General features: G+C 40.8%; 1 protein-coding gene across 1 annotated transcript; it reads right to left on the reverse strand.

The window, feature by feature from the left end:
* Nucleotides 1-9,466: 9,466 nt before the first annotated feature.
* On the reverse strand, nt 9,467-11,715 carry LOC135679596 (indole-3-acetic acid-amido synthetase GH3.8-like). Its single transcript, XM_065193508.1, has 3 exons — nt 11,333-11,715; nt 11,154-11,255; nt 9,467-11,045 (listed from the first exon to the last, which is right to left on the reverse strand). Exons 1-3 carry the CDS (start codon nt 11,650-11,652, stop codon nt 9,665-9,667), a joined length of 1,803 nt encoding a protein of 600 aa, XP_065049580.1. The 5' UTR covers nt 11,653-11,715; the 3' UTR covers nt 9,467-9,664.
* Nucleotides 11,716-15,208: the final 3,493 nt, after the last annotated feature.

Here is a 15,208-nt window from a genome sequence, read left to right on the forward strand (position 1 = left end):
TCTATGCTGCATGCATACATTTTGTTCTCTTCTTTTTAGTGTTTCTCTATATCACAGTTCACATTCTCTCTTTACGTTATCATTACATACATACATACATACATACATACACATATATATATATATATATATATATATATATATATATATATACCCATGTCATTAGCATTAGGTACTAAAGTGCTTATTTTCATGATTAGGGTTTCAGATCAGATAATGGAAAAGAAATTCTTATTTTGACTAATAGATATTTATCACAAATGAGAACATCAATCAATCTTTGTCTATGAAAGCAATGCTTTTAAGTCCCTCTCAGTCACATTTGAATGAAGGGGAGCTTAGAACAGAAGATGGTGGGAGCACAGAAAAGATTCATGGGCATATGGATAAGATTCTGGATGTGGACCTTACTGCTGCTTCATACAACTTGTTTGTAGCTGTTCTCCAACAAGTCCTTTTCCTTTGGGCAGGAAAAGTACTAATAATTAAAACAAAAAGAGGAAGATAAGCTTGCTGAGTTTGCTATGAAGCCAATCAATAATTTGTCAGGCCAGCTGAATAAAAAGGAGAATTATTTCTTCTTCTTCTTCTTCTTCTTCTTCCAGAGATGCAACAGTTTAGTATCAGCTGCATTAAGGGAGAAGCAGTGGCTGAAAAGTTTCATTCATTGCTGAAGGAAAATTTTATGAAATGCAATGTTGGTCTCATTAAAGAGAGAGAGAGAGAGAGAGTGTGTGTGTGTGTGTGTGTGTGTTTATGCACTGAAAATATTTTGGAGCAGAATTGGGTGAGTGGAATCCAGAGAGAGAGAGAGAGTGTGTGTGTGTGTTTATGCACTGAAAATATTTTGGAGCAGAATTGGGTGAGTGGAATCCATTAGAATGCCTTTTTCTAAATGAAGTGTAGCAGATGGAGTGATAAGAAGAAGAATGGAAAGACAAGTCTTGCATGAGGCCCATATTTTGAAGCAAGCTTTTGTTCTTGGAATCCATCAGCTTGCCTTTTCAACTCAAACATGGCAGATAAGTCAAGAAAGGGAGGAAGTCTTCCCTGAGGACCCATGAAGAAGTGGTCGTGCAGTGCCGACGACCATGGCTTTGCTCTTTTGAGGCACATGCACATGCCCCCCCTCATCGAGAGAGAGAGAGAGTGAGCACACTTTGGCCTGTCACTTTCCTCTTTCCACTTGTCTGCTTCCGTCCGGATTCCGCCTGAAAGCAAAGGCAGAGGAAACTTGGCGTAAAGCAAAAGGAAGCGATCAGGAGAGATGCGGGCTCGTGATGGAGACCAAGTTCTTTCCCTGCTGCTCTTTGATCGAGCTCAGCGCTAGCTTTCATGGCATTAAGGTGGTGGAGAGTCTCTCCAGTTCGCCTACTGTCGCCACAACTAAGGAAGATCATGAAACAAAAGTACTTGGATCATTGATCACACCTACCGCTTCAGCAGAAAAGAATGCATTATCTATTGCAATGTGTAGTTCAAGGAGAAGAAAAGGCAGATCAAATTCATCCTCTCTCTCTCTCTCTCTCTCTCTCTCTCTCTCAACATACTCTTCGTTCTCTTCGAGTTCTCTGTATGGTCTTTGGCCCAGATATCTATATAGACACCAAGCAGGCAACTGAAACAGAGACCAAAAAGAGCCCAATGGCAATGGATTCATTAACCAAGTTGGAAGTAACAGAGGACATTAAAATCCATTCAAACATGAGATGGTTTAAAAGAAAGGTTGAAAAGGTTGTATCAATCTCGTAAATCATTCAAATCAAAATGATCGGTGAGAGGTTGTGTAAGTGTTTTCTTCCGTGTGAATTTGAATTTGATACATATATGATAAGACATATTTTGAACTCCAATCACGTCACAACCCACGTCGCATCACACCATTGCCAAATAAGCACGAGGGGGTACTTCCCCGCGCCAAGTCAAAATCCATACCAAGGCACCTCTCGGCGAGTTATATTCTGGAAAGCTCAGGACAACATCGTATGACGTCATTCCATGCATTTCGGGTGGTAGTCGCACGAATGTACCATCTCATCACTCGGGGATCGGTCACCGCGCCAAATCAGTATACAACCGATCGTCGTGCAATAGTATAAAAGCCCATGACCGGCATATAGCCAGGGAAAGAATAAAGAGAAGAGAAAAAGAGGCAACTACTGACTTAATCTACGAGATGCCAAAATCGGGAACCCCCTGACAAGAGCCTTTTGTGCAAGAGCTCAGCCACCCCCGGAGGAGCGACCACCTCGACCAAGAGACGCCTTCCGGGAAGACGGTGTCAGCATCCCGACCAAGAGATGCCTTTCCTTAGACGACGTCCGCATCCCAACCTTCCCAATACAAGTCGACTTCAGCACTTCTTCCAATCGATTGCGAGCTCCCGACATCGACCAGTGGACCAAGTAGTGCTAACTCATCGGTATAATAACGTGTTAATCATTATGATATCTCAACAAATATAGATTTAAATTATCATGACTTTTATGTTTATTCATGCATATTAGATAAATTATTAAAAGGAAAACAATTCTTACCGAATCCAATTTTTAAGAGAAAAAAACTATCAGTTCCTATATCTAATATTTCTGATTCCCTTAGGCACCATTCATATATCCTTATGATCTAAGAAGAATTGATTCATATATGTGGTTTTAGATGAATGATGATCTTATAAATAATCACACCAAGTTTGTTTATTTTGCCTATTCCATGTTCACAAAAAAAAAGAAGAAGATGTTGGGCCAAACTAATGATCGAAGCAGTAGTAGTTATTCCCCCACAAGATGAACATGGACAGTAGTTAGGCCCAAAACAAATCCATTGTTGTTTTGGGGCCATCAAGAAACTTAAACCTTTTATCAGATGAACTTGTCCACAAGATGTCATCACAATAGTTAATATTCATTTAATTTATATAAATATTCTTTAAAATTCTATTATTATTATAATAATACTGTTAGAAGTATTTTATATTTTTATATGCTTAATAAACTTAAATATACAAATGACAGTGATATAAACATTTTTATATTTGGAGGGATGTTAAAATTTGCTACATGTGCACTTCTCAATACAATACCTGAAGAGTTTTGATGTGAATGAGATGATTTTAATACGTATTTACACAGGGTTTTGTGAGAAAGAGATTTTCCTCGATTATGTACTTAAATCATGTATTTAAATTTGTGATTGGTCCCTAAATCATAGATGGATAAAGGATTAGAACATAAAAAAAATACAAAGTTGTCATTCCATATTTATCTATATTATGATCTTCTATTATGCCCTACAAGATTTAACTTTTATCAATGATGATAATTTTAGATTGATGTAATTGAAGTATCCTACGAATGAGTGACTTTGTAAGGGAGTTTGCTAGTTGATCAAAAGTATGAATGTGAGAATTATATAGTTGATGTCTGATAACTTAATCTCTAATAAAGTAGAAGTCAATAATAATATATTTTATGTGTGAGCAGAATATCGGCACATAAGTAGGTGGCACCAACATTATCATAATATATTATAGAAGTGGATTGGGAGATGATGTTATGTTCGTATGGTAGATTGGTGACCTAATTAAGTTCTATAGTGATAGTAGCGATGACTCGTTATTCAACTTTAATGGTAGATTTTACTATTGTATTTTATTTCTTAAAAAATTAAATGATTAGATTGCTCTAAGAAAGATAATATAGATCGATGTAGATATTCTATAATCAGTGTTGCTTACCAATCAATATCGATGAACGTATGAAGATGAAACAATAAGTGTTTACAAAGAAAAAATTAATAATTAAGAGTCCCTTGAAGATATCATATAATATGTTCTAATGCATACCAATGCACGGTAGAGGGTCGATGCATAAATTGTGATAATTTTTTGACTACAAATAAAATATTTGGACATGCGAGAGATAACAACCATAAGGAACAAAGTATTTATTGATACTATGTGTGATTTATAATAGGGTTGCTTTCATATAATTTGACTGACTTGGGTGGCGACTTCTTTGGGTATTCTATATATTCGTCTTTAAAAATAGATGTTGAATATACTTATTTTGATATAAAAAATGTCCAAAAGATATGAATGTTATTTTTACTCCCAAAAAATAGGTTAAGGTTCCTATGTCTTTGATGGAGAATCAATTTGCTAATTACTTTTAAAATTATTTAATCTCTATATAATTATTGTAATAATATCATTCACATAGATAAATAAATATATAATACATCCCTTTTGTTATCGGAGTAATAAGGAGGTGTTCGACTTGAAGTTAACAATTAACATAAAAAAGAATCAAGTTCAATATACCAATCTCTTAGAGTTTGGCGAAGTTCATAAATAGTTTTCTATAGTTTATAGATATGATTTGGATACTAAAGGTGGATAAAGCCAAGGGGTTACTGCATAAAGATATCTTTAATTAAGGTTCTCTATAAAAAATCATTGTTAATATCTACTTGTTGCATATGCCAACCTTGAGTGATAGCCAAAATCATAATGAGTTGAATTATCGTCGATTTAACAACTAAATTGAAGGTCTATGTGAAATCAACATCTAGCAATTTGTAAAACTTTTTAGCCATTGGACGTGCTTTGTATCTAACAATGGATTCATTTGAATTTTATTTAATTTGAAATATCTACTTACACTCGATGACATTTTCTATGGGGTGAGATGATACAAGGCTCTATGTGATATTATGGAGTAGAGCATCATATTCTTCACACATGACTTTATGCTAATATAGAGATTTTTTGGCTTGAGTGATGGTTGTGAGTTTAGTAAGCTTAGGTGGAGAGCTTGTGGTATTATGAAGATAAAAAGTTTGATGTTGTTTGAAGATATCATTTTTGGAGCATATTGTCATGTGATATCTAGTCTTAGTGGTATTATTGAGTTATATTGAAAGTATGAGAATTGGTTAAGAGTCAGTGATATGTACTTGATCAAGTTGATGCACTTCGATGTCACTTGGCGAGAAAGATACAAAGGCATCATTTGTGGTGTCGAGGGCATTGCAAAGTTAGTTGGTGAAGAGGTAGATAGAGAAGTTGCAAAGGAGATAAGGTGCAGTTGAACTAAAGTAATAAGAGAGTATGGGTCTAGAGGAGAATTATTTATTGATGTTGTGAAATATGCACATAATAGGGTTTGAGGTGTACTCGTATGAACCCAGTAATATATGGTTCTTATAGTGGCTCACTTTACCGAGGGAGAAAAATTTTAGAAGGAAAAGATAGGCTCAATAAAAATAACATGACATGATATAAAGACTTTTTAAGTTTGAAGATCATAGCATCGAAAAGTATTATGTTTAAAGGAATACCTAATGAAGTTGTAATGCTTAAAATTTGGTGTTAATTTATGCAAAGCATAGAGGTGTAACCAATAATAACATAAACAATCAAATACTTTAAGTTTATAAAGATTTATAATTTTATAAAATAATTTTTCAAATGATGACTAGTGTTGTAGGATTAGAGTAAGTATGTGATTAATGAGGTATATTGTAGTTTGAAAGGTTGTTGACCAAAAGGCTAATAATATATAGTTTTACTATACGAGTGCTTTAATTTGGTAAAGCCAACTAGTTGAGGTGTGTATAGTGGTGACTTAAAATGTTGCATGCTATATGATGAATGAGAAGTTGTTAAAGCTTGGTATTCATCTCTTCCATTAGAGTAAATTGCTTTAATGGTAGGCTAGAAGAAATTCTCGACCAACTTTTTAAAATGAGTAAAGACTATAGTGATTTCATATTTATATTTGAGAAGATATAGCCATGTATATTTAGTAAAGTAATATATGAAAATGATATAAAATCTAAAATTATCAAAGAAAGTGATTAAGATAGGGCCCCAGACATCAGTGTAATGATTTCAAGTGGTCTGAAGCAAGATATTGAAGATATTCTAAAAGATAGTTTGTGACTTTTATTACTAAAGCAAACATCATAATAAATTATAATTCTACTCGATTTGGAAGTTATAAGGAAGTAATAAAAATTTAACTATTGTTAAATGGAGAATGATTGGTGACCAAGGTGGCGATACCACACATCAGGAGTAGTAATTGAAGTAAGAGCGATTGATTGGAATGTTATTTTTATTCTAGCCTCAGATTAAGAATGCTCTTGTACTTGGATCATTTACAATAAATGAGTCTAGAAAAACTTAACAGAGATGTTATTTTATTTGTAAAATTAAGAAATAGAAAAAAAATTTCTTTTAATATGGGATGCACATAAATATCATCAAGTGTAAAAATATTTGTATAATTAAATGTAATGTAACTGATAGAGATTCTATTACCATCACCAATGTCTTTATTGCCTTTATAATCGATATGAATAGATAAATTCTATAAATCATAAGTGATATAATAAGAAACATATGAGTCAATAATTCAATTACTTATATAAGTAGTTAGAGTAGTTATGATGTTTACTTGAAACTAGTTAGGTATAGTAGTAGGCTTGGATCGAGATCGATAAACTTTTGTTATATATGTAATTTTATCATAAAGCTAGAAGATGACTTTTTATTGATTATTATTATTGAGCTGCTAAAATTATTATTAGTTATAATTAAAATTACTTTCTTAGTTATTTAGTTGAAGTTATCACCATGGTTAGAGAGTTGAACGTGCAATAGAGGATAATAGCTCTATGTATTACCCATAGAGCTATTATTGAAGTTCTTATTCAGTCTTTTATTGAAGTTTTTATTGTTTTGATTATATTTTCTTTTAGATTTTTTTATTGAATTGAGCTATGATAGTTGGTCATATCTTCATCTCTTCTTATTTTAGATATGTTTCATTATCAATCAGCTCGTCTTATAATTTTTCAAATAATATTAATGAGTCATGTGCTCGAATTATTATTATAAATTGCTTATATTCATCCCTTATCGATGAGAAAGTTGATGATCGACTATGAAGATGGCGAGGAAGATTATGATAATAGTCATGTAGTTGATGTGGAAGTAGGCGAGGTTCTTATAAAAGTATCGAGCGATCCTCGAATCTAAGATACGATCGACGTCCGTGAAGAAGTTTAGGTGGGAGAAGGCAGAGCGATCGATGAGCTCTGACCATGAGTGAAAGTTGGAGAGAGAGCAAGGATGGGGTTGGAACAACAAGAGAGGAAGAGGCGAAAAGGTGGGGTTGCAATCGGGGCCCTTAGAGAAGTAGTGGCAATGAGGAACCCCAATATTGGTTTAAATAATCGAGAAAAGGGATTGCTGTTACAATGATAATAGTGGCAGTAGATGGCAAGGGGATTACTATCGTTGAGTATATTAGCTAGTTCTAATGAGAAAGGGATAAAAGGGGGAAGAAAAGAAAGCCTTTTGCTTGAAACAAGATGATACCATGAAGAGTTTTATTACGAAGAAGATTATTTCATTTATTGAGGTAATACTATTTATATAGGTTGTAAGGGAGAAATTTTTCTCAATCATATACTTAAAATTTATGATTGATTCTTAAATAATATATTAATTAAGAATTAGAACACGTAAGGAATCCAGAATTATCATTCTATATTTATCTATATCATGATTTTCCATCGATACCAACTCAAATATAGACTTGACATAAAATTTAAGAAACAAAATCAAATCAGATATGACTAATTCTAATTTTAATTCCAAACAATCTATTTTAAATTTTTTAATTAAAATAAGTTAAAATAAAAAAATATATATAATTTTATTTTAAGATTTGTATAATGAATCTAATGACATTAAAAAATAATATAAAATTAGTAAAAATTATAAAATTTTTAATAGCTTCAGATATGAAATGTTTTGATTGTTAATTCGATTGATACATCGAATAAGTATTTGTTACGTTCACCGATAATCTCTTATTTTCATTTTTACGTTATCATGCTTGATTGAGCCTCAATTGATTCGAGGGTTATACTCAAACAAATTTCATTAAGGAAGCATCCAAAGCTTGCTAATTTGATCATTTATATTTGTTTAAACAATCCTAGAACTTGAACCATCGGTTCATCAGACTCCCAAACTTCAGCTACAATAATCGAACTGCCCAAAGTCGATTCCTGTTCTGTTCTTGCCCATTCGAACCGAACCGAACCATGTTCTAAGTTTACTCCATTCGGTATCAAAGCATCAAAGTCAAATCCAAATGTTCAATTGGTAAGCAATCCCCTAATGGGGTTAATGCACCGAGGCCCAATTAGGTGCTCATGCAGCTGCCATGATGCATGATGATACATCAAATTGGATCAAACTCAAGCTCGACATTTTCTAATACTAATCACTTTTGATCCGATTCGACCAACCCGATTGTGACGCCAGTTGAGTCATATAAGCACATGTGACCTAAGGTTACGAGCATTAATTGTCGATCAAGGCTTCAATACCCTATAAACCCTAAAATAATCCCGAACTCTATTCGAGTCGTTTTGAATCGAAGAAGAACGTAATTAAAAATGTATGCATTGGTTAACTAAGCTATCGGATATAATTATATAATTTGGATCGAGCTGATCGATCGGATATAAAAAAAATCGAGAATGAATTCTATGATGAGTTCAACTTGACTGATTAGATTATTCTGATATTAAAAATATTAAATATTTATTTACTATAAAATTAAAAGATATGTGATGAAAATATTGAGTTCAGCTTCTCTTTTATTATTATCCTTGTCCTCTTCGACGTTTGATATATCTTCTCTGTCATATGTCGTTGAACATGGGATTCTAAGTGTAGGTATTATTGGGCTCATTAATTCATTTATAACTATCAATGATTTGCAAAGAAATCCCTATAAAATTCAACAAAATTTTATATATATTGAATTCAACAAAATTTATGATTGACCTATCTCATTAACTATCAAAATTTTATATATACATAATTCAACAAAATTTATGATTGACCTATCTCATTTTCCATTTTCCGAATTTTCGATTGCACCACTTACAAAAGACCTATTTGATTATTTTAACTGAGATTGATTATTTGAATTTATATAATAAAATTTGTGTCTATTCATAATGAGATTAGAAAAAAAAAAGCCAAGGAGATCCATGAAAGGACAAAATCATAGAGAGACTTGTTAGAACAAACAATTCTCATGTATTCATACAAATGATGTCTCGTCAGAATCAGATGCATGAGGGGGTCTGAATCCATGACACACTTTTAGTATATTTAATCATATATCGCTTGAAATATAGACTCACTCAATGAATATTCTAAAAAAACAAATCATAAGTATCTCTTATACACACTTTTGAGATCACCAATCGATGAAACCACTCGTCAACCTATGACTGGTCAAGATTAATTCAATATCATTATCTTATATGATTTATAATTATACATATGTATATATATATATATATATATATATATATATATATATATATATATATATATAAACACATTATAAACACATTATCGCAAGCCTACTAAAAATAATCCTCGTTGGGACAATAACTTCCATGTTTCTTATTTAACCGATCACAACTAAGAGACGGTCAAACATTGACCTTTTTTTATTATTTATTTTCTTTTTGGGTTATCGGGAAGAAATAGGCGTCTCCATCGGGTTGACCAACGAAGCCAGACGACAGGGAAGGTTGGTCGACACGCGAGCCCCGCTGGGTCTCACTGGTTCGCCGGGCGGTGAGCGGTCCACTTGGGCGGGGCGGGGCTGAAGTGGGCGGAGACGACGCGGGAGTCGAGCAGTTCAAGGATTGGCGGGAGGCTGACGCAGCGCGGCACCTTGTACTGGTTGATGGACGCCCCCCTGGAGATAGCGTAGTCCATCAGTTCCTCGAAGGTGCCCCCCCGCACCACCCGTATCTCCAGCGGGCCGATGGAGCCGTCCGCCACCCGGCTCTGCCGGTACACCGAGTTCAGCGCCTCCTCCATCGCCAGGCAGCACCGCTCCATCACCCCGTCCTGGGTCACCGCCTCCGCCGCCGATGGCGACGCGTCCTTCGCCAGCAGCTCCCAGTAGATGACGTAGTGCCCCGGGATGGCCTTCGTGTCGGCGTGGCTAGTGTACTCCACCACGCTCGCGTTGTACGGCCGGAGCAGCGCCGACGCGCTCTCCACCGCCTTCTGCAGCTCTGCCTCGTCCGTCTTGTCCGACTCGATGCTCAGCAGTACGTTCTTCCGGCGGACGAACCGGAACTGCGGCGCCGCGTTGTGGAACCCGGTCACGCGCAGGACGTCGCCCACCCGGTACCGGTTCAGCCCGGCGTAGGTGGTGATCACCAGCTCGTACTCCTTCCCCACCTCCACGTCCGCCAGGTCCACCAGCTGAGCCTTGTCCACCCCGTCGCCGCCGTGCGGCAGGAACTCGAAGTAGGCCATGTTGGGCATGATGGTGTAGGAGACTTCGGAGGGGTCGCACATGGGCTTGAGGTTGAGGCCGAAGAAACACTCCGACGACGCGTACATGGTGCACGCCATGGGGAGCCCACCGCTGTAGTACTCCAGAGTGGGGATGTACTGCGCCATGGCGCCCGTCACGATCACGTCCAGGTACTTGGAGTTGGGCCAGATCCTGGTGATGATCGCGGCCCAGTCACCCTTGGAGCACTCGGCGGCGACGAACCGGGCGAGCTCCGTGTCCGGCTTGAGGAGCTCAGCGACGGCGCCGCGGATGGAGGGGTCGGTCACCTTGGGGGTGAGCGCCCCGGCCGCGATGTCATTGCAGAGCTCCTGCCAGTGGAGCTGGAGGAAGCGGATGGCGCGGAGGAGGCCGGAGGCGAAGACGGTGCCCACGCGGAGCACGTCGATGCGCTGGAGGAGGCCGCAGAGCATCTGCGCGTACATGCTCTGGAACGCGTCGGCGCAGAGGATGGCGGCCGTCGGGCTGGTGAACACATTATAGGGGTCGTAGGGGCGGCTCTGGAAGTGCTCGCTCTTGTAGTAGCTCGTCAGCACCGGCCGTGCCGTCAGCCCGCCGGGGGTCTTGGTCTCCGATTTCACGAAGAGGAAGTAGAGCCCCTTCCCCTTGTCCAGCCCTGCCACGTAACTGTTCCATTGGCGAGAAGCCATTACGATTAGACGATCAAATCTAACATATCAGTACCTCAATTCATTCGAAAAGGAGATGACAAAGATGAAAAGCTCAAATACTCACAGGTTCATCACTGGCATCAGAAGGCTGATAAGGAGCTGCCTGCGATCGAGCTCTTCTTTGATCGTGGGCATCAGCTTCCTCTCGCCAGCCGACGTTCCGGAGCTTCACATTAAAGCCGAATGAGATCTCAATCTTACATGCACACAACAAGCACCTTATTAAGCTAAGCTTTAATGTACCTGGTGAGGAGCTCAGAGATGGGATGGGCGGAGAGGATGGCCGAGCGGTCGCCGTTGGCTATCCTCTGGATCTCCGGTTGCAGGTCCTCGTAGGTGACCACGGGAATCTTGGCCTTGAAGGTGGACCGTTCGGTGGCCCGGTCGAGTCCGTACCTCCGTAGGTACTCCGTGTCGGCGTTGCGCGTCAGGATCTCGGCCAGCACCCTCTCCTGCACCGCGTCCGCGTTCGCGGTCATCTCCTCGATGAACCTCAGTTTCTCGGCGTCCTTCTCGTTGGCCACGTTCGCGCGCGCAGCAGGCACCACGGTCTCCACGGCCATTTCAGTCTTCTTCACAGTGTCGCAAGCCGCAGTGGGGGATCAGCAAGCAGAAGGGGGGGGGGGGGAGCCGGGGAGGGAGGAAGCCCGAGATCGCTCTATGGGAAGGAATGCAAGACCGGGATGGAGAGCGGTGTGGCCACTGCGTGGGCAATTTATAGGCGAAGCCCATCGTCAGATAACAGCTGGGCCCGCTCAACGGACGGCCGAGGCTGCACCAGGGGCGACACCGTGGGCCCCTGAGGTCGCGTCCAGATCCGGACATCTCCCCGACACGCGGACCCCTGTGAGGCGCGAGCGACAGGCCGGCACCAGTCGCCGTCCACAACGGCACCGTTCGCCTGGGCGTATCACCCAAGCGCCGCCGCCGCCGGAATCCACGTGTCATTATTTCGGGCGGGCACCGCGACGGGATCAGCTTATCCGGCGCTAGACGTCTTCGGTTCCTTGCCCTGATAGAAGAGGATTTCCATATCCACCTCGGAATTGGATGTCCCAAGTGGAATCGTTCAAAGGATTTAGAGGGCAGAAGCAGCAGTAGCTTTGGAGTGCACGTATGTCGTATGAAGCAGAGGCTTGTTAAAGCCGGAACTGAGATCTTTTGCCTCAGGAGCAATGAACATCTCGATTCAGCATGCGAGGAGTCGATCCCCTGTTGCTGCATGGATCGGTAAAAATGTCTGCTCTGCAGCAGAGCCAAGAAGAAGAGCTGCAGTGGAACGATGATTTGCATGATTCGATTGCTTGAATTAATCCGGAGGAGAGAATAATTGGGAGATGAGCAGCAGAGACAATGCACATGCGCGATGAATTGTTTGTGGCAAGAAAGATGTCGACTTTCTGAATCCAGAGAGATCATGCTGGGGGTCCATCATTGACACTGCCATTATCCACCATCTCCTATTGATCGTGTTCATGATTGCAGTAGATCCATACACGAACGTCTACAGAGGATCTGACTTCTCTCTTTCGCATCAAGTTGCTTAGCTTTCTTCATTCTTTTGACACCAGCAGTCGATTGATTACGGTTCGATTTGCATGTGGTCACGGTGTCACCAAAGACAGTGACCCTTCAACAACACACTCATCGTTCAACTCCACATGTCTCTGCGATCGGCAAGCAGGCTTGATGAATTCCTCATGAGACGTCCCGGTCATCATGTAACGTGAAGCCGATCGGACGACGTCCTCGAAAGCTACACAGCTTGAAGCCTAGTGAAGGTATTCGATCCGATCATGGAAGGATCGCAGTTGTAGTGTTTGGCTTAATCAAGGATGCTGTACGAGTTCCGTGCATGAGAGAGGTTCGTGGCGAGCAATACGGAGGTGAGACCTCAAAAACAGAGCTCTACGTGGGAAACGAAGACAGACTAGTCTGATGGCCGAAAGAGATGCTGAGCTTATTCCTCTCTCTCTCTCTCTCTCTCTCTCTCTCTCTCCACTAAAATCTTGCCAAATCTTCGATTCCATCTGCTTCAATCTCCAAACATTCAAAAGCAAAATCATGAAAGCTTCTTCGTGCCATCGTAGCATTCCAACTGCTCTAAAGCAGTCAATGCCTACTGGTAGAAGTAACTAGTGATTCCAGACACTGACAGATAGATATATATATATATCATATGTTCTTGGCTGAAGCTAGTACAAACAGTGTAGGACAGATTATATCTAGGAGATACGTAGAGCAGTAGCTCAACAAAACCGTGCACTGTCCATGTCTTATTCTGCGTGTTGCAGAGAGTCAGAGACCATGGTCCATGTCTACAGAGGGCGTGGGACAATGATCCATGTCGATGCACGCAATATCCCCCACAACCTCCATGCTTGTCTGTCACCATATATGCAACCTCAAAAAAAATCCATGGCTTTCACGTAGGGATTAACGTGCCTGATAGCAATTGTTTAATCATTTGCATTTACTTGGAACAGGACAGCTCTTCATTGGTCTCCCCAAGTGCTGACCACCATAGTCACGGACGAGCCACTGTCCTCGGTCCTTGAAATGAGATTGACATCCTGCAGTGGCTGCCTGCTACTTGCAGCAGGGGATCCTTCCAATTGATTCAAGTGTTTTTCCATGGAAATGTGAGTGATTCGGACCTGGATCAGATCTGTTCATGGTGGGTTGCACTGGAGCAACGGTAATCCAAGAAGGGACATTTCGGATCATAAACGCGGCTGGCATCCTCTTAGCTGCAGAATGGGGCTCCGTGCTTGCCACCACCGTCGATGGCGGAGCAGAGATGTAGGGTTGGTGGACGCCATGGAGGACCCATCAACTGCGGCCTCCCTTTCTCGTCATCCGATCAATAGATGGGGACCGTGCTCCTCTACATTCCATCGGAGGAGTACAAATGTGTGGATCCATGTCCAGAGTCCACGCTGCTGTCTCGCCACAGCAGTGCACGTGGGGTGAGTCTTCACATCTTGCGAAAGTGTGGAATTTTTGTCGGAAGGAAGCATAGCTGAAGCCGATGCGTCCTCTCCGTCCTCTGTTTATCCATTCCTTTATCTCATTGGCACGCACCGAGAGGATGCAAAGTGTTTACCGAGCTCGTAGGGTCAAAAAAGCTGGACTTTTTCCCAAGGCATCCATACTCTCTCTCTCTCTCTCTGTGTCAAAAAAGCTGAACTTTTTCCCAAGGCATTCACTCTCTGTCTCTCTCTCTCGCTCTCTCCTCGAAGTTTCCTCTCTCCCACACATCGTGGCCTGTGCATTCTGCACATGATGATACTCGGTCATCCGTAATTGGAGATTCCAGAGGTTTAGGCTCAAAAGACTGATGCTGTGCTTCTCGAGGAAGCCAGTGTTGGTGCGATGTCATGCTTGGTGGAAGATTCTCTGCAACTGCTAAGCATTGGGCAGCGATGACGTATCTTTAACGTTTCGGATAAAGGTCATCTCAGAGAAGGGCGATGAATTGGGATTGTACTCGGTGGCAAGTGGAGAGGCAAGTGGGAAGAAGAAGCTGAGGGACATGTTAGTTTCGGTACACCTTCTCCCAGTGGATCAGCATCAGCTGTCGTCTCTGTGAGGTCACAGGGTGCAGCACTAATGAACTGTGGACGGACCCGCGTCGGCAATGGTGGTCGCCTTTAGGCCAAAAGGCATGTCATCGTCTTCCCCGGCGGGGATTGAGTGGCTACGACATCTGAGATCCGACTCTGATGCGATCAGCTTAACGTGGCTTGGATTAATGCTGGGTAGTGGAATTATGTTGCCACCAGAAAAATGAGAGATGTCGGCCTAAATTAAGTGCTCGACATGGTCATGAATTGGCTCACTCACTCATCGGTGATTGTGTAAACAAAGTCTCTTTCGATGAGTCGAGGCTTTGAATCATCATGCTCATCGTCTCAAGATCACAGAGAAGACAATAAAAGGTGCGGGTGACGACATCATCCTCATTGATTATTGGTGTCAGTTAGTTCCAAACAAAAGAGATGATATAAATATTAGATTCTCATCTACCGGAGTCAGTGAGTTCACAGTGATGATCTGAGGAATGGATAACCCCAAGAAGAAGGATTATGGTGTGTCGATGTTGGTTTCTCTGTTACC

The sequence above is a fragment of the Musa acuminata genome, chromosome BXJ1-7 (genome assembly GCF_036884655.1).
Source record: "Musa acuminata AAA Group cultivar baxijiao chromosome BXJ1-7, Cavendish_Baxijiao_AAA, whole genome shotgun sequence".
NCBI lineage: Eukaryota > Viridiplantae > Streptophyta > Magnoliopsida > Zingiberales > Musaceae > Musa > Musa acuminata.

Coding starts and splice junctions, on each gene's coding strand:
- LOC135679596 (XM_065193508.1), bottom strand. CDS start 11,652: ATGGCCGTGGAGACCGTGGTGCCTGCTGCGCGCGCGAACGTGGCCAAC. Junction 11,256..11,332: donor ATCTCTGAGCTCCTCACCAG/GTACATTAAAGC, acceptor TTTAATGTGAAG/CTCCGGAACGTCGGCTGGCG. Junction 11,046..11,153: donor CTGATGCCAGTGATGAACCT/GTGAGTATTTGA, acceptor CCAATGGAACAG/TTACGTGGCAGGGCTGGACA.